Here is a 19,519-nt window from a genome sequence, read left to right as displayed (position 1 = left end):
TGCAGTCCCCTAATCATTTTTGTTGCCCTCCGCTGGACTCTTTCCAATTTTTCCCCATCCTTCTTGTAGTGTGGGCCCCAAAACTGGACACAGTACTCCAGATGAGGCCTCATCAGTGTTGAATAGAGGGGAACGATCACGTCCCTCGATCTGCTGGCAATGCCCCCACTTATACATCCCAAAATGCCATTGGCCTTCTTGGCAACAAGGGCACACTGGTGACTCAGATCCAGCTTCTCGTCCACTGTAACCCCTAGGTCCTTTTCCGCAGAACTGCTGCCAAGCCATTCGGTCCCTAGTCTGTAGCGGTGCATGGGATTCTTCCGTCCTAAGTGCAGGACTATGCACTTGTCCTTGTTGAACCTCATCAAATTTCTTTTGGCCCAATCCTCCAATTTGTCTAGGTCCCTCTGTATCCTATCCCTACCCTCCAGCGTATCTACTTCTCCTCCCAGTTTAGTGTCATCTGCAAACTTGTTGAGGGTGCAGTCCACACCATCCTCTAGATCATTAATGAAGATATTGAACAAAACCGGCCCCAGGACCGACCCTTGGGGCACTCCACTTGATACCGGCTGCCAACTAGACATGGAGCCGTTGATCACTACCCATTGAGCCCAACAATCTAGCCAGCTTTCTATCCACCTTGTATCAGTATACTATGCAAAGTAATTTTAGATGATTACTGGCACTGAACTTATTTAACCATATATAACAATAAGAATACATATATTAAAAAATTGCACATCATCATTACTTTGTGCCTATGAGCAAAAGAAAAATTGTGTTTTGGTTCTGTAAGCTTAAATGATAGTAATCAATTCTGCCTCAATGATTGAGAAAGGGCTGTTTAGGGCTTTTTTAACAAGCTAATTATAGATATAGGAGCACTGAATGCCCACAAATAGCCAGCCTGGGAGGCATTAGTACATAACTGATTATAAACCTTCCCTTTATTTAAGTTTCCTAAAACCATTGATCATTAGCCCATTAGGGACTTCACTATTATCAGTCTTTTTTATGTGTAATCTACTCAAATATGATGATGGTGACAGAATAAAACTCTGACAGATTTAGTTCCAGCTCTATAAGATATCCCAGCATGAATATGTTGAGAATTTGTCTCTACAACAAAATTCAGTTGGAGAATGGAAATGGTCTGCTGAGGGCAAAACTTTTGTTTGTTTTATCTACTGAAATGGTATAAAATAATAAAACCTCACTTTGTTAAGCTGTTATAGCAATAGAAAATTCCATCATTTACCCAGTTTCTAGTTTGATTCAGTATACATGAAAATCAGGGAAAGATTCTCTTTGACCGTAATAGGTTCCATATTGCGATATGACATCATGATTAGCGTGATTGCTGGGCCAGCCACCAGTTGGAAAGGCGCCATCATCTGCAATTCCAGAGACCTCTAATGGGGAAGGGGAAGTAAATTTGCATTTACCATGACATTTTACTTTTTACCCTTGCAGTTGGGAACATTCAGCACACACCCTTACAATTCTTTTTATAAAGTATGTTTGCAGGTCACCTTTAATTTTATTATATTGGCTATAGGGTTTTAGGCGAGAAACTAAATTTTTTTCATAAAATTTCTGAAGAAAAATGTAAACCTTGAAAATAATGTTGCTAATAATTCCATTTATCGTCGTTAGAAATCCCAGAGGACATGGTTGGCTTTCTGATTAGCGGCTTAGAAATCTTCAAGCACTATGGCTGCTGCTTCTGCTGCTGATGCATAAAATGAAGTACTAAACTTTTTTTCTAGAAGTTGAGTTAAAATTCCAAGCTTCAGATTCCGTCGTCTGTAAGGGAATAATTATATTTTAAAATCAAATACTATAACTTTTTAGAATTACAACAGTAGGTATTTTTATGCTGGATTGTCAAATATAGGAAACAGCCATCCTTTACAGGTGTACTGTACAGTCATGTCTTAACTAATATTTATCATGACCAGCTGTCAAGAGATACACTATTATAGTGTTGCATTTGCAAAACTATAGATAATGATGTGTTAATACTTTTACCATAAATCCCTATTTTGAAAGGTTTAAATTCAATAAGTGGCCTTTTATGCTGCAGTTGGCTATATCAGTTGTCAATCCTGGAGGCATTTGCTTCTGTAAAATTGTGTATTGATATTTGACCAGCTGCTCTTCTGCATCAGGAGACCAAACAAAAGAAATTAGATTTTGCTGGTTTCTGATGCTTTTTTCCTCTCTTCTAGCAAAAAAGTTAAAATATATGCATGCAGCACAAACTCACTTAGGACTCTGAAAAGCAGAGAAGCCTTCATATCTGTCCTTGTTTTAGAAATTGCAGGGAGTTTTTGATCAAATGTTTAAAATTAAACTTGCAAATGTATGTGTTAAAATGTCTCTTGTTACCGTACCATTGATGTAAAATTGCCAGACGTAAATGTATAATCTCTGATGTAAATAAAACATAGATTGCATGGTTCTAACTGTATTTCTTTGTGTATTTTTTACCAACAGATCATTCGAAAAGTGGATAAACAGACAGCATTACTGGATGCAGATGATCCAGTATCGCAGCTCCATAAATGTGCATTCTACCTTAAAGATACTGAAAGAATGTACTTGTGCCTTTCCCAGGAGAGAATAATCCAGTTTCAAGTGAGTTATTTAAACAGATTGTGCTAAATGAGAAATGTAATCAAGTTTGTTTCAAAAATATCTGGGAAGAACATTTTTGGTCTCAGCAGTCTTTGTTTTTAATAGAAATTGGTATAGGAAGTACCAAACTTTATTCTTCCTGTTAACTCTGTTAAATTTTCTTTTCTTTCTCCAGTCTTCTGTATCAGACTAGACTCTTGAGTTTTATAGTTCCTCCCAGTCAATAAATGGAAACAGAACATTAAAGCTGTAGATTATGTCATTCTCTCACATATAAGTGTCTTCAGTTATTCTGTTCTCCAGTAGGTGGAGAAAATTATTCCTAGCAAGCTGCTGCATCACGAGTGAAAAAGCAGACATTGGAGGCCTAACAGGAGCCTTGTTACATAGGATGTCTGCAGCTGATCAGGCAGCACAAATGACACACTGACATGATCCCTCAATCTCATCTGATATGGTGAACCACTCTTAGCAGGCGTTTAGTGTGGCTGTCCCCTACAAGGGAACAAGATTAGGGCCAAATTTTGACTCAGCTGAGCAAGACCTGCCTCTACCAGGCCTTGGACAAAAACTTCCTTCCAGTATAAGGAGGGAGCAAGAAGACTCAGTCCTGGCTTTGCCTCAGAAGGCTTGATCCTTGCCCTGAAGAGAGACAGCGGTACCAGGAAAGAATCTTAAGTAGCTGGGAGAAGCCCCCTCGAGTGTCTGGAGGCGTCCCCAGCACGAACTATCGCTCAACCTTAAAGTGTGTCTTCTAGGCAGGAACAGTTGTAACATCAGATCTTATCCATTAGGAAAACACATCCTCCATCAGGAAACAGAAAGCCAAGAAACACCAGGAATGCTTAGAATCAGCTCCCTGATTATACCTCCCCTCACAGAGCAGCCGGGGGAGTCAAGAGAAAAAGCAGCTCCTGCTGCTGTGGAAAGTTGCTTTAGAGTGCAGTACATTCAGCCTCCCTGGAAAATGCTTGTGGGGACTCAGAGACACCCTACCACTGTAACTATTCTTGCGGCACTCATCAAGCTCAGTCAGATCAGAGCCAGCTCTTCTCAGGGGTAGGAACAAGATTAAAGAACAAAACCATCAACTCTTCTAATTTCTCTCTTGAGAATGGAGGGGGAGAACAAAGGAAAGGCTACCATCTGCTTCCCCTCCCCACTGATTAAACCCTGCTCAGGCTGCACATGGGCCTCTTCCCACTTTCATAAGAACATAAAGGCTGTCATACTGGGTCAAACCATGGTCCAATTTGCCCAGTATCCTGTCTTTGACAGTGGCCTGTACCAGAGCTTCAGGGGGAATGTACAGAACAGGGCAGTTATGGAGTGTTCCTCCCTTGTCTTTCACTCCCAGCTTCTGATGATCAGAGGTATGGGTTGTGTCCCTGCCAGTTATACTTGTGGCCATCACAACATATGGTGGCAATGAGTTCTGCAGGTGTTAGGTGTATGGAAAAAGTACATTCACTTGTTTGTATTAAGCCTGCTGCCTGTTAATTTCATTAAGTCACCCCTGGTTTTTGTACTATCTGAAAGGGTCAATAACATTTATCTATTTACTTTCGCCACACTATTCGTGATTTTGCAGACCTCTATCAGATCCCCCTTCTCCCCCGCCCTTAGTCATCTCTTTTTCTAATCTGAACAGCCCTAATCTTTTTAGTCTCTCCTCATATGGAAGCCATTCCATACCCTTGATCGTCTTTGTTGCCTTTCTCTTAACCTTTTCCAGTTCCACTATATCCCTTCTGAGATGCGACCAGAACTGGACTCAGGATTCATGGTGTGGGCACACCATGTCTTTATATGGTGGTACTATGATACAGTACAGACCCATTTATGCGCGAATTTGCTTAACGGGTGGTAGCACCATGCCTGCCAGTGCTATCTATTTAACACGCGAGAGTCGTTAACACGCGGTGCAGGAACTTGCTATGTAGCTCTACAGATTTGTTCACTAACTCATTGACGTAGAAATCGACAAAGTGCGGAGTGGAAACGTGTTGTACGTCTTTACCGATATTGGTAAAGACGTATCACGCACGCTTAGTCATTGTCACTCTAGAGAGATATATAATCTATAGTAGTTATATAGTAATTACATTAGAAAATTTTAACCATAGGCCTAATATAATCGCAGAGGGCAAGCGTCAGCGTTCCTACACCATAGAAGAAAAGCTAGCTGAAATAAATCGAGTAAATAGCGGAGAAACCCAGGCCAAAGTTTCAAAAGATATTGGGATTACCAAATCTACTCTCCGAGGATGGCTAAAAAAAACTAATTTAAACTGAATGGCTTTGTACAAAATATCGATTCTGCCGCAGGGCTTAAGCGAAAACCTGTGTGCTATTCAGCAAAACCCACACTAGATAAAGCCATGCGCATGTGGTTTGCTCAGGAAAGGCTGAAAGGAATGCCACTAAGTGGGCCAATTCTTCAAGCCCAAGTGACAAAATTTGGAAATTTAATGGGGGATGAATCATTCCAAGCCAGCAAGGGGGTATAAGTAGTTTTAAAAAACATCATGGCATAGCACAGGTATTGATTTCTGGAGAAAACCAATCAGCCGCGAACGTGTTTACCACCGAGTTAAAATCAGTTTTACAAAATGAAGAGTACCACAAACAACAACTTTATAATTGTGATGAAACAGCTTTATTTTCAAAACTGCTACCTGATAAGACTTTAGCCTTTAATTATAAGACACAGAAAACAGCTGGATTTAAAAAGATAAAAGATTGTGTGACTCATAGATTCATAGATATTGAGGTCAGAAGGGACCATTATGATCATCTAGTCTGACCTCCTGCACAACGCAGGCCACAGAATTTCACCCACCACTCCTGCAAAAAACCTCACACCTATATCTGTGCTATTGAAGTCCTCAAATCATAGTTTAAAGACTTCAAGGAGCAGAGAATCCTCCAGCAAATGACCCGTGCCCCATGCTACAGAGGAAGGCAAAAAACCTCCAGGGCCTCTTCCAATCTGCCTGGAGGAAAATTCCTTCCCGACCCCAAATATGGCGATCAGCTAAACCCTGAGCATATGGGCAAGATTCATCAGCCAGATACTACAGAAAATTCTTTCCTGGGTAACTGAGATCCCACCCCATCTGATATCCCATCAAAGGCCATTGGGCCTATTTACCATGAATATTTAATTACCAAAAGCATGTTATCCCATCATACCATCTCCTCCATAAACTTATCGAGTTTAATCTTAAAGCCAGATAGATCTTTTGCCCCCACTGCTTCCTTTGGAAGGCTATTCCAAAACTTCACTCCTCTGATGGTTAGAAACCTTCGTCTAATTTCTAGTCTAAATTTCCTGGTGGCCAGTTTATATCCATTTGTTCTTGTGTCCACATTGGTACTGAGCTTAAATAATTCCTCTCCCTCTCTGATATTTATCCCTCTGATATATTTATAGAGAGCAATCATATATTACTTTTTTGTAGTAATAAGTAGTAATAAGACTGGCAGCCATAAGCTTGCCCCTCTTCTCGTTGGCTGCTTTCATAACCCTCACTGCTTTAATCACCTCAGTAGAGCCGAAACTGCCAGTAATATACACTAACAGCAAAAATGCTTGGATGATGAGACACATTGTCGATGACTGGTTGCACAACAGCTTTGTTCCAGCTCTTTGTAAGCATCTGCGGTCGAAGAAACTCAAAGCCAAAGCACTTTTGCTAATTGACAGTTGTACAACCCATCCTCCAGCCGAATCACTGGTATCGAGCGATGGAGAAATTCAGGTGCTACACCTACCATTCAACACAACATCAAAAATTCAACCTTTAGGCCAGAGCATTGTTCAGATTTTTAAAAACAGTTATCGATGGGAGCTTATTTCGGCGATCGTGTCTTATATGTCTTCAGGCATTTCCGAATTCCTGAAACAGTTAAACATGAAGGAAATTATTTATTTAGTTAAAAAAGCTTGGGACGGAGTAAAACAAAAGTCCATTGAAAACTGCTGGATGAAGGCTCTCAGTGATGCCTTTTCTGTCAAAGATGGCTCAGACTCGGAAAACTCCAGCAGTGGCACTGATTCAGAGCCAGACTTTGAAGGATTTTTGGAAGAAGATGTCCTACAAACATGCACGCAGACAAAAGAGGATAAAGGTAAACTTCTCTTTCAAATTATAAAGGATTTTAGTTTGGATACATCGCTGGAAATCATTACTGAGTGGCTGGAGATGGATGAAGATTGCCCGACTTCAGAATTTCTGTCCGACGAAGAAATATTAATGGGCTGTGAGGCTACATCGGACCACGAAAGTGATGGCGAGAATGTCGTTGAAAAGGTCAAAATTTCGCCCAGAGAAGCCCTTAGTGCTGTAGAAACTGTTGTAAGATTTATGGAAGAGCAAAATGCAGAAAATATTGAAATCATTCATCTGCAGCAAATGACAGACTTCATAAGAGAGAAAAAATGCGAGCCAGAAAGAGCAGAAAATAACTGTGTTTTTTTCCTAAGTGAATCATAGACACTTTTTTCAGCCTGGCCCTCTTAACCCACAGTCCATTAACACGCGGTTGTGACTGCTTGACTCCCGACATCCGTGCGTAAATGGGTCTGTACTGTACTTTCTGAATTATTTTCTATCCCTTGCCTAATAGATCTTAACATACCGTTAGACATTTTGACTGCTGCTGTGAATTGAGTGGAAGTTTTCAGAGAACTATCTACAGTCACTCTCAGATCTGTTTCCTAGGTGGTAACAGCTAATTTAGAACCCATCATCTGGCATTTTGTTGTTTAGTCACCCAATTTAGTGAGACCCCTTGATTACTCTTTGCAGTCTGCTCTGGGCTTAACTATCTTGAATAATTTTGTATCATCTGCAAACTTTGTCACTTCACTTGCCCATCCCCTTTTCCAGATTATTTGTGGAACAGCACACTCTCTTCTTGCGGGCAAAGGCTCTGTGGAAAAGAAGCCTCTGCATTTACAGAGTCTCATCTTCACCTGCTTCTTCCTACCCAATCAAACGTGAGCACCAGGCTTCTTATTCCAGAACTACAGCCCAGATTCTATGGAGTCTTTCGAACTCTACCTTCTATAGTTTAAGAACAAGCAGAAATGAAGGGAGCATCTTAGCCAGCTCCTTCTACCTGCCCATTACAGAGAGGAAATCACTGAGCATGTCCACTTAGTGGACATAGTGGAGTGGCGTGAAAATAGCCAGGGAGAGAGAGAGAGGACAAAGCAAAGGAAAGGAGACTGGAAAATCAGCAGGTCCATCTGGATCCCTAAGATCAAGAGAAAGGTGAACTTTGCATATTTAAGCAGGACCTGCCAATGCTCTTTATGAGGATGGCACATATTTTGGAGCTGCAGGAACTGTTGGCCAGAAGCTGTGCCAGGGAGCTTTCCTAATCTGATAGGACCCTGCAGCTGCTGACCATCCGCTCCTATGTCAGAAAGAAGACTGACCATCAGCAGACCCTAAGCATGGCGTTAAAGGCTCTCTGTCCTCTCAGAGTGTCAGATGTGGAGATGATCATTGAGAATCAAAAGGGCAGACAGTGCCAAATGGGGGGTAGCAAAGAGGACAATAATTCCTGTGGAAGAAGGATTAGCTATTAGGGCTCTCCGTGACAGAAGTAAGGCATCCCTTAAAAAAGATCTTGTCAGATCTCAGGCCTGTCACTGCAAGCTCCAATTTATGCAGCGTGTCTCTCCCAGGCAAGGGCAAGGTGGCTACAGAGGTAAAGCAGGTATGCAGAGGCCAAAGATGAGGATGCTGAACTGATCTTGACCTTCCCATTTCTGGACCTCATACTCTCATTCATGTGTGAAACCAGATATGACAGTCTATTCATCTTCTAGAGCCGTGGCCACCTTAGTGGCAGGCAGAAGAATTCTGTGACTCAAACCATGGGTAATGGGCTCTTCCTCTAATGTCAGACTACCACCTGTGCACTTCAAAGGCAAATTTCTTTTCAAGGAGAAAAGAGAAGATGTAACAGTCCTTAGCTGCTTCAAAGTAGTGAGTCCTACCCCAGCTGAGGCCCTATGGCAGGGGTTCTCAAACTTCATTGCACCATGACCCCCTTCTGACAACAAAAACTACTGCACGACCCCAGAAGAGGGCACCGAAGCCTGAGCCCGCCCAAGCCCCGCCACCGGGGGGGCAAAACCAAAGCCCCACCTCCCCAGGCAGGGGGCCTATAACCTGAGCCCTGCTGCCCAGGGCTGAAGCTCTCGGGCTTGGGACCCAGCAAGTCTAAGGCAGCCCTGGTGACCCCATTAAAATGGGGTCGCAACCCACTTTGGGGTCCCGATCTACAGTTTGAGAACCACTGCCCTATGGGCTCTAGGATTACAGTCCAACAGGAACAAATCCAGCACAACTAATACCCTATAATTAGGGCCCTACCAAATTCATGGTCCATTTTCGTCAATTTCACAGTCCTAGGATTTTAAAAATTGTAAATGTCATGATTTCAGCTATTTAAATCTGAAATGTCACAGTGTGATAATTGTAGGGGTCTTGACTCAAAAAGGAGTTGGCGGGGGAGGGGTTGTGGTACTGCTATCCTTACTTCTGAGCTTCTGCTGGTGGTGGCGCTGTCTTCAGAGCTGGGCTCCTGGTCAGCAGCTGCCACTCTCTAGCTGCCCAGCTCTGAAGTAAGGATGGCATGGTATAGTATTGCCACCCTTACTTTTACCCTGCTGCCTGCAGAGCTGGGTCCTCAGTCAGCAGCCGCCACTCTCCGGCCATCCAGCACTGAAGGCAACAGCGCAGAAGTAGGGGTGGCATGGTCTGGTACTTCTGTGCTGCTGCTGGCATGGCGCTGCCTTCAGAATTGGGTGCCCAGCCAATAGCCATCGCTCTCAGGCCGCCCCACTCTGAAGGCAGTGCAGAAGTAAGGGTGGCAATACCACAATCCCCCTAAAATAATCTTGTGACCCTTCTGCAACTCCCTTTTGGGTCAGGACCCCCGATTTGAGAAACACTGGTCTCCCCTGTGAAAACTGAATAGTATAGGGTAAAAGCATACAAAACACCAGATTTCAAGGTGGGAGACCAGATTTCACAGTCCGTGACGTGTTTTTCATAGCCGTGAATTTGGTAGGGCCCTTCCTATAATTCAGGAAAAGGGAGGCAGAATCACATTAAAAAGATAGGCTTGAACCAGAGAAGAGGTAACAAACATCAAGGGTAGGCCCTTCAGGTTTTGAACAGTCAGGCTGAAGGTGCAAGTACCAGGCAAGAATCCCAGGGGAGAAAGCTGAGAAACTACTTCTATGCCTGGAAACCAATGTTTCTAGGTTCTTGAAGGCAGCAGATAAAGTGAGATTAGCCTCGTGGTTCTTAGCTAAAACTTGAAACTGGTGCTAACTCACCATTTTGAACCTTCTGAGGAGTATTTTGATGAGACGTGTGTTTTCAAGTCCTGTTCCTGATAAAAGCATGGTTATATCATACCTTGCACAATGGGGCTCTGATCTGGTTAAGACTCTGGACGCTAACCTTATTAATAATAATAGGAGCAAGAGGAGTTGTGGAGTTCCAGGAGTGGAGTTTTCTGAAAGCAGTCATGTGATTTTTCACCTGGTTGTGGTCATGCTGACAACTCTGCCTGAATTCAGGCTCAAGACATCATCAGTCTTTCACCTGAACTGGGAAATCACTCTAACCACATTTGGCCCTAGAATCATACAGGGGGAAGGCTACATTGCCTGGGCTCTATGGACTCAATAGAAAGAATAACAAAATTTAAGCAGTCTTAAAAGTATTTCATCCCACACCAAAATGTAAAGGTTGTCATGTGCCTCTGAACTCCTCATCAAATGATGGATTAGGGAATTAGTCAGAGTGTCTTTATGTTACAGCAGGAAAAAAAACACTAGAATCTTTTAAAGCTCTCTTTATCTGGTCAGTAGGATCTTCATGGGCAGAAAGAGCAGAAGTCTCTTTAATAGAGATTTGCAAGACTGCCTCAGGGCTTCTGCCCACATCTTTGCGAAAACATTGGAGAATAAGATTGCATTCACAACCTTTGTAGAAGGTTGTTACTGGCACTAGTAGTTTAATGGTAGTCCCATCCATACTAAAATGTTGAACTGCTTTGGAAAGTTCCAAGCACCTGGACTGGTACAGAAGATCATAGAAGGGGAAATTTTATTATCTTTTTGGAATCTTCTAGATCAGTTCACCTCCCATCTCCCTTGCTTGGCCATCTACCTCATTACTGAGAGTTTTAATGCCATTATTGAGTCAATCCCATGTTAAGATTTCTTCTTTTACTTACTGAACTTATTTGTTAATGATTATTGAATAGCATCAATCCAATTTTTTTGTTTGGTACGGATTTCAATGAATTCAACAGAAGGTTGACAAACTGCCAAATCTTTGTATATCATGGGTGTGATATCAAAAGTCTTAATGTTCTGTCTCCATCTGTTGGGTGGGAGAAACTATAACCCAAGGATCTAAAGTGGGTCAAATAAAGTAAATGTACAGATAAGTAAAATTTCTCCTTTTGTCACCTCTTTTGGATGTCTGACACTGAACCTGGACACTGCAGTGCAGCCACCTTCCCCCCACTCCCCTCCCAAATTAACAAAGCATTAACACAGAACCACTTAAGCATATGAAGTGACTTTTTCAGCTCTGTATTTCATTCAGTAATTGTACTTGTTCTAGTGCAATGGTTATCAACCTTTTCCATGCCATGACCCCATCTCATAACAGGAAAAAAAATCAAGATTTTCCCTCCTATTCAATCATTAAAAATAGTGAAGGGTGTTCCTCCTGGACCTGTTCACATTTCCCAAGTAGAACCCCTCTTTCGGTGTGAATATTTTTGTTGCTTATTTTGTGTCTTGTATGCTTTGTAAGGCTCTTGATGACTATTTTAGCACAGGAGGATGTGTTGCAAATTGCAATGCATTCCGCATTGTACAAGGGGTTGTTCTTTGACTACATTCTGTTATAGGAAGAGACACAGGGAAACTAAGTTGCATAACTTTGAAATGAGACATTGTGACCCACTTCCTCTTACCAATTCAGATTCTTCATTATTAGTTCTGGTGTGAATATCAAACTAATATACAGACCAAACTTCTAACTATTCTTTCTTAAAGGCCACTCCATGCCCCAAAGAACCAAATAAAGAGATGATTAATGATGGAGCTTCTTGGACAATCATTAGTACAGATAAGGCAGAATATACATTTTATGAGGGGATGGGACCAGTCCATGCTCCAGTAACACCTGTGCCTGTTGTAGAAAGTCTTCAAGTAAGTCAGTTGTTTACTTTTTCTGCTCTTGTTAATAAACTTTGCATTTACTATAGGGCTTCTCATCTGAGCATCTTTAAATACTTCACAGTCTTTAATTAAACTTCATGGTGCTCCTGTGAGATGCTGTAGGTAAGTATTATGTAACCAGTTTTATAGATGGGTAAACTGAGTCAAAGAGAACTTTAATAATTTGCCCAAGGTCACTTGTGAGTCAGTGGCAGAGTTGGGAGTAAAAGCAGAGTTCAGATTCCCAGTCTCTCCCTCTCTAATCACTAGACTGCATTTTCACACTTAGAAAGCGTCTTACAAACTCTCTTAAGCAGAACAATTCTAAACTAGTCCTACATTATATATCTGCATCCACAAGAGAGTGTTTTGTAATGTTAAGTAAAAATACTGTTTATAGTTCCATCAACTTTTAGCTATGTTTTTTCAACTCTGTTATGCAAGACAAGAACACATGCTTGATAAAGAGAACATCGACTTTGTCTATTTCTTAAGAATTGCTGCACTTCTTAAAATTGCCCTCTTTAATAAATCCTCAAAGATCTTTATTTTTGTTTATTTAAAAATTTATGTTGACTCCTTATCAATAACAACTAATTACCAATTAACACACTATGACTGAACCCTTCCTTGTTAACAACAAACCTCATTCTGTTTGAGAGAGGACTCAAAAGGTCAGCTACACAAAAGGTCATATCCTGTGTCCTGAAGTTCTTCCTACTTGAGCTTTGATGAACTACCAGGTGGTGAAGACGGTGCAGGCACTTGACACATAGATGCTTGCTGGCTATTTATATTTTGTGATTGAAATGGTCTTCCTTCAAGCGTTGCCATTCACTTCCGAACACCAAACCATTTGGAGCTATTTATCATGTGATTTCTCTTAACTGAGTTAAATTTGTTTGCTGCTTTTCTTAATTGGAAAAGAAGGAATAAACCAATGTTTATGGTACTCATATGTACTACAAGAGTAATTCCTTCTGATTTTGTATGTCTGGTTTATTTTCTCTCTAGTTAAATGGTGGTGGAGATGTAGCAATGCTGGAACTTACAGGTCAGAATTTCACTCCAAATTTACGTGTCTGGTTTGGGGACGTGGAAGCTGAAACCATGTACAGGTGCAGTATTATTTTCTACTACTATTTTTGGTGGGTGGAGTTCTGATTACAGTCGGTGTTGAAGTTCTGGCGAGTGTATATTGATTTTTGTTGTTTGCTCCATATCTCTTCATTTTCTGAGCCACTACCTTTTTTACTGAATACCTGCGTGGCAGCTAATATGTTGCCTTTTTCTCTTGTCAGATGTGCAGAAAGTATGCTGTGTGTTGTTCCAGACATTTCTGCATTCCGAGAGGGTTGGAGGTGGGTCCGTCAGCCAGTCCAGGTTCCAGTAACTTTGGTCCGTAATGATGGCATAATCTACTCCACTAGCCTTACCTTTACATATACACCGGAGCCAGGCCCACGACCACACTGCAGTGCTGCTGGAGCAATTCTCAGAGCCAACTCAAGCCTCATGGCTTCCAGTGAAACAAATACAAACAGCGAGGGAAGTTACACAAATGTCAGCACAAATCCAACCAATGTCACATCATCTACAGCAACAGTAGTTTCCTAACTACAGTGTTTGCTTGGACTTTAACAGACTTGCAAGTGCTACAGACAAGACAACTGAACAATTTTGTGGTTTCATGGGAAAACACCTTTCCATTCTGAGTGATATTATTTGAACTTTGTTACCTGCAAGTGCTGATCTGAAAAATAGAAGCCACAATAAAAAAAAAAAATCTGAAATGTATAAACTTTATTAAAATCTATTTTTCAGCTGTTTTTTTTTAAATGGGCAAGAAATTGAAATGTGGCTGGGATACAAGTTAAACAAACTAGAAAACATGAACATGACATAATTTTTACGGACCAAGGAACTTGTATAAGCTTTAGTATAAAAGGTACATTTTCACCATACCTTTTTTGTATCACAACATATAGTACACTTTTGTTACCAAATAGTTTATATTTTTTTTTCCTCTGAGCTTTTGCTCTGAAGTATATTCAGGTTCCAAGCCTGACCATGCTTGTATAATCTAATTACCATACTCTTCCAGTTTTAAAAAATAGATATATTTTTGGTCTGTGGCTGGAACTGTTCCTTTTTTTAAACTGAAGTCTTGTGACTTTTTATGAACTGAAATGGTTTTTATTTCAGCAAGTGGAACCTTGGAAAGGCCAGCATATTTTTTTTTAAGATTATATGAAGTCTGTGCAAAAGCTTTAAATAAAATGCCTCTGCCTTGCCTGCAATACATGCAATGTATGTTAACGTTAGTGCTCTGGTTTCAGTCGTTAATCGTTATTTCTGTGTTTTCCTTTTTTTAAAATATGTATTTATAGTGCTAATTCATGAGGGTCTAACATTACAGGAGTTCAAAATATGTGACATTTCAAACAGTCATGTTTATGATTGGTCACGTCACAGGAATACGTTGGTGTTTTGAAGGGTGGTTTTTGCCCCCTTCCCTCCTAAAAGTCAGAAATGTATCATAAAGTGTGTTAGGATCCATTCAGGTTTTTTCTAATCTTGTACATAATTTGTATGAAGTGTAACTTAAACATTTTATTTCAAAAGTGGAATGTTCCCAATGACTTCATTTGGCAGCATGTCTTCTGTCTTGTTGGCATGTGACTAATATCATGAGAAGTATTTGCTACAAATGGGATTGGTAGGTGATGCCCTTCATCATTATACAATGAGAGAAATCACAAAAAGCATGGTTTTTCTTCCTACTGTTCAGTAAATTAGGCCAAACGTTGGTGTAATCCTTGTATTGACGTGCTTTCATTGTGAAGTGATCATACCATAATAGTTAAAAATAAATTTTAGTACTTAGAAATGGGCAATTATAAGATTACAAAAGCACTGTCGTGAAGTCAGCTCCCATCTCTATTTCCAGGGGGTTTTCTCTTTCCCTGCGAACAATTAGTGCAATATTCGAGCCTTCTCTCCACCATAAATTTAAGGCTCAGTTTGACTCAGTTGATTTGTGTGACTCTCATTCTGAATTTGCCTTTTTTTATCCCTCTCTATGTAATTGATCGCTTCAACTGTATTTGAAAATATATCCCAGTGGCTCATTTGCAATCCCAGAACCAGGCATAGGCTTATAGGATGTAGTGTAACCTTTCCCTTCCAGGACAAGAATATAAACTCTATGAATTGCTCAACCTTTACCATCCCATGAAACAAGAGCCACAACTACTGTGTCCATGTGAACCTGTGGTTTACTACAGAGTATGGCCTGCAGGCTTACCCATTGACTATTTGAATAGATTTCCATTGACCACTTTAAGAGTTTCCAATTTCAGCACCAGCACCATTTTAAAGCACTGCTTCTCTGCAATATGTTTGTCTTCTCTGACGCTCTGTGCTACGTGTTTGCCTCAGCTGCTCGATGAACGTGTTGGTTTTGCATTCATTGAAAACTGAAGATAATGTGGTTAAGGGAAGAAATCCGTTGTAAAACATATTCAGTTAGTTGTTAAATCAGTGCCACTGTCCTTCTAAAATGTGCTTGTATTCTACCACAGGCCTTCTTATTAGCCATTTTATACTATGTAACCTTCCCTTGAACATTGTTACAAATACTGCCTCATCTCGATTTCAGTGGCCAAGGGCAGACTTCATTGTGGCCTTATCTCTGTTTTAAGCTGTTTACTGGCATTTATTTGCAAATCTGTTTACTTGTCTGTGTGCTATTTAATTTTATCTTGGTTGTGTTGACAGAAATCATTTCACAAGTTTTTGCTAGAAGTATGTTTGTTTTATACAGTACTGTTTAACTTATGGGCCTCAGGTTTTCTTCATTTATTAGCTTGAGGATTAAAGGAAGTGGTTAGTAATGAATTTAGTATAATATTAAAGAACAAACCATTACATACACAGCAGATAAAACCATAACAAGCTTTTTAACTTTCAAGGAATATTTTTAAATAGCTATTCAAACCATAAGAGGCACCTGCTTTTATATTACATTATTTTAAAATGTTTTTACATGTAAATGCAATAGACTTTTGTATTCAGTTTCTTTCCTTGCAATAAGTTTGCCCAATGGAGTATACACAATCTTCCTGGACTTTTAAAGAATCTAACAAACATGATGCATTTGGCCTAATTTTTGCCACTCTACATACCACAGGCTAGTGGGTGGAAAAGTACATTAAATTCCATTTCAGCAGTATCTGCTTATGTATAATTTTTAAAGCTCTTTTTGTTGGCTTTTTCCTGGACTTGTGGCTCCATTGTTTTTAGTAGCTAGTTAGTAACACAGGAATTGTCTTCCAGATCCACACTGTCACTAAGAAAGATGCTCAGTTGTAATTTAAGTTCAAATAACTTATTTTCTTGAACTCTTTCCTGTGAGTGGCTTTGTTACTTTTAATGGCATCAAGAGCTGTTGATCATCTTTCATGATATTCACAATATTCCAAGAATGCTAAAAATTTCTGTTAAACTACTTATAGAATGTTTCAATATGAAACTATAGAACTGTTCTACTGTAGCTGTTAAGTCTTGTCTTGTCTTATTATTTCTAAAAGTATACATAGAAATTGAGTCTGTTCAGAATGTTTTTATAGTTCCAACTTATTGGATGAGAAAGCAAGTTAAATGCTCAAAGCTACCTATGTTCTGTTTTTGTTTAGAACTGCACTTCAGAATTCAACACTAGTATGATATAACCTGCTGCTGACAATTTTCCTAATTTTATCTGAAGGCTCTCCGCATCTGTCTTTTTGTTAATGCTGATATACACTATTTCACTTCTGTCTTCATTGCACAGACTTATAAGTTACGTGAAAAGACATGAACCTAAAGAAATAAAACCATAAATACCCCTAATACAAATCTGACAAAAATGAAACAAGTGAGTTACCCACTTCAGACCAAGTAACTGTAGAGGTGTCAATTTTGGAACAAAATGCTCTGTAATTATTAACCATGTTATTTACTTTTTACTTTCAAAAGCAGCTGTGTGTATGATGAGTACTGAAAAAATGTGTACTTTCCTGTGCCAGGCGGTTGACTTTGTTTTCAAGCACTGTACTGTGGGGTTGAGTGGCAGCTTTGTTAGAAACAGTAATATATTGGGGTTTCTACCTAACCCTTTTAGGACTGAACTGTTTCCTCCCTTCATAAAGTGACAAAATGGATGAACAGTTCCAATTTTGTACACATTTGCCTACAGTCCGTACTGCATTTGTCCAGCTGTAGGCGCTATGCTTAGTTTTAGTTTGTTTCTTGAACCTTGCAGCAAGTGTATGCATTCAGTCCTTTAAGGGTTATATTTTACAAACTGTGCACCTGTAAAATTTCTTAGCAATAAGGTAGAAAATTGAGCAAGTTTTTACCATAATTTTGTAGAAAATTTGAATTGCTCAGTTCCATATTTCATCAAAACAATCTGCAATACGGGCAGTTTCAAGGAATAAATAAAAGTGAAATGTAAACTACGTGTTTTGTCCAGTGTGTGTAAGCGCATATAATATTTTATTTCAATTTTTTTTCTATAAGGTTTCAGTCACGATGAAATGTCATGTTACTGCTCCTGTGACAAACTTATTTTAACAGCTGTATGATGTTACTATATAGGGAGTAATATAATACGATCACATTTGTTGAAAATTGCTACATTTTTGCTGACATAATGTTAAACAAGAAATCAGGTTTGGTTTTTTTTTTGGCTTGTGAACAGTGAGGTCATCTGTGGAACCAGAGCAGCAGAAGACCAAGCCCAGGAGAGGAAAAGTCATCAATAGATGTGAGGCAGGCATCCTGGCTCCACGTAAACTGGATACGGAATGTCCACATAAAAAACTGGTTTCAAATCTAAACCTGTTTCTCTACAGCTTGTATAATTGCTGAAGTTAGACAAGTGACTGTTGTTTTTCCAGTAATGTACAAAAAGAACCGGTTCACTTTTTTGATATTATTTATTAAATAAGAAAAAAATGAACTGTGTTTATTTATTTAAATGTAGCAGCCTCACTACTACAACTACTTAACCTGTTTTATATTTCATCCTAGTCTGTAGTTGCGTTCTGTTTGGATGAGCATTTTTCAGATGTTGGTTAATAGCTAGGCTCATCCTTGAATATGTAACAAAGCTAGTTTGTGCCTTGGTTTTAGGGAGAACATGAACCAGCAAGTCCAAATGCTACAGCTGATTGAGGTTATCTCCTGTTTGGGCTGCAGACACATAGGATTAAGTCCATTATATACATAAAGATACAAAACTCTTGAAAGGAGATGAGGAATAGATGTGGCTTATGCACCAGAAAAAGGTTAGGAATGGCAGGCAGACACTGCACTCATTAACCGTGATGAGATTGTGGGAGGGACGGGAAAGAGGAGGCTATTGCTAGATAAGCAAAGCACTGCTAGGACAAAGACATAAACTGGAGTAAATTGGTAGAGGATTTTAACCATAGGAAATATTTTGACCTTTGGGATAGGTACAATTGAGTATTATCCATGTGAAAATGCTAGTTCAAAGTATAAGGTGAACAAACTGGAGAAAGTAGATACAAAGACTTGAACTTTGCTGGTCCTTACAGATAATGGGCCCACCACTTGAAACAGGGTTTCCCTTATTAAGGTAGAAGAAGACTCATGATGTGAAGGAATCATGTCTGCATAAATTGAGGAATGATTCCTGGTATATTGCAGCTGCACAGAGATGAAGGAGAAGGAAGAGAGAGGGGGAGAATGTGGCCTTAAGAATAGTCAAAGTAAGTGGCCCTCTTAAGGCACCACATCTCATGTAGTGTGGTTGGAACTACACTCGAACCACTGACTGCTCATCAAGGGTCTGATTCTCATTTATGTTAAAGTCCTTTAGGAAGGTCTGGAAGAATAAATAGACTCCAAAATGGATGTAAATTACACTTAAATCCACTTTAAAGCCCCTTTCCACTTCCATTGCTCCATTGCAGTTGATGATGGGGCGATTTGGAGACTGCAGAAATGCGGAAATTCTTTTGGACGAGGCATTAACAGAGATAAGACTGGTGGCACAGTAGGAAAAAAAGAACGGTGGGAGGAAATAGTCTAATACTTGTTTCAACTAGGGCCAGCGCTGTGGAAGAATACATAGTAGAAAGTTGGCAATGAACTACACAGATAAGAGGTTTAGATGTTGCTATAAAGAATATTATGCAAATATTTGGCTGGAGAAGCAGCATAGGAGTTAGAAATCGGATGCACTGTACTTGGTTAGACCAAGAGTCTTTCCAGTCCAGTGTCCTCTCACAAGCTTGACTAGTACCAGATACTTCAGAGAATGGTAAAAGAAACCCTAAAGTTGGTAGTTGTGGGAAAACCTGCCCCCAAGGAAGGTTTATTCGTAACCCCAAAAGTTACAGGTTCAGTTTAACCCTGAAGCATAGGATTTATATCCCTTCCAAAATTCTTTTTAATATTTACTATTATAAATCTGGTTATCCATGTTTTTTGTATGAGAGTCCACAGCCTTTTTAATCCTACTAAGGTCTTGGTCTCGATGAAATCCCATGGCAAAAAGTTTCACAGGCTAATCTGGGCACTATT

General features: G+C 39.9%; 1 protein-coding gene across 6 annotated transcripts in view; it reads left to right on the top strand.

Annotated features, from left to right (window-relative positions):
- Window positions 1-18,984, top strand: part of RBPJ (recombination signal binding protein for immunoglobulin kappa J region) — a 96,150-nt gene extending 77,166 nt beyond the window's left edge. For all 6 annotated transcript variants that reach the window (XM_073342343.1, XM_073342342.1, XM_073342344.1 and 3 more), the window contains 4 exons: window positions 2,506-2,646; window positions 11,756-11,911; window positions 12,935-13,038; window positions 13,222-18,984. In XM_073342343.1, the coding sequence (XP_073198444.1) occupies window positions 2,506-2,646; window positions 11,756-11,911; window positions 12,935-13,038; window positions 13,222-13,537 (717 nt within the window). In that variant the 3' untranslated portion in view covers window positions 13,538-18,984. The remainder of the gene's footprint in view (window positions 1-2,505; window positions 2,647-11,755; window positions 11,912-12,934; window positions 13,039-13,221) is intronic.
- The last annotated feature ends 535 nt before the right edge of the window (window positions 18,985-19,519 follow it).

The sequence above is a fragment of the Lepidochelys kempii genome, chromosome 4, assembly GCF_965140265.1.
Source record: "Lepidochelys kempii isolate rLepKem1 chromosome 4, rLepKem1.hap2, whole genome shotgun sequence".
Taxonomy (NCBI): domain Eukaryota; kingdom Metazoa; phylum Chordata; order Testudines; family Cheloniidae; genus Lepidochelys; species Lepidochelys kempii.
Note: the sequence above shows the minus strand (reverse complement) of the source record. Positions and strands in the feature narration are given on the sequence as shown.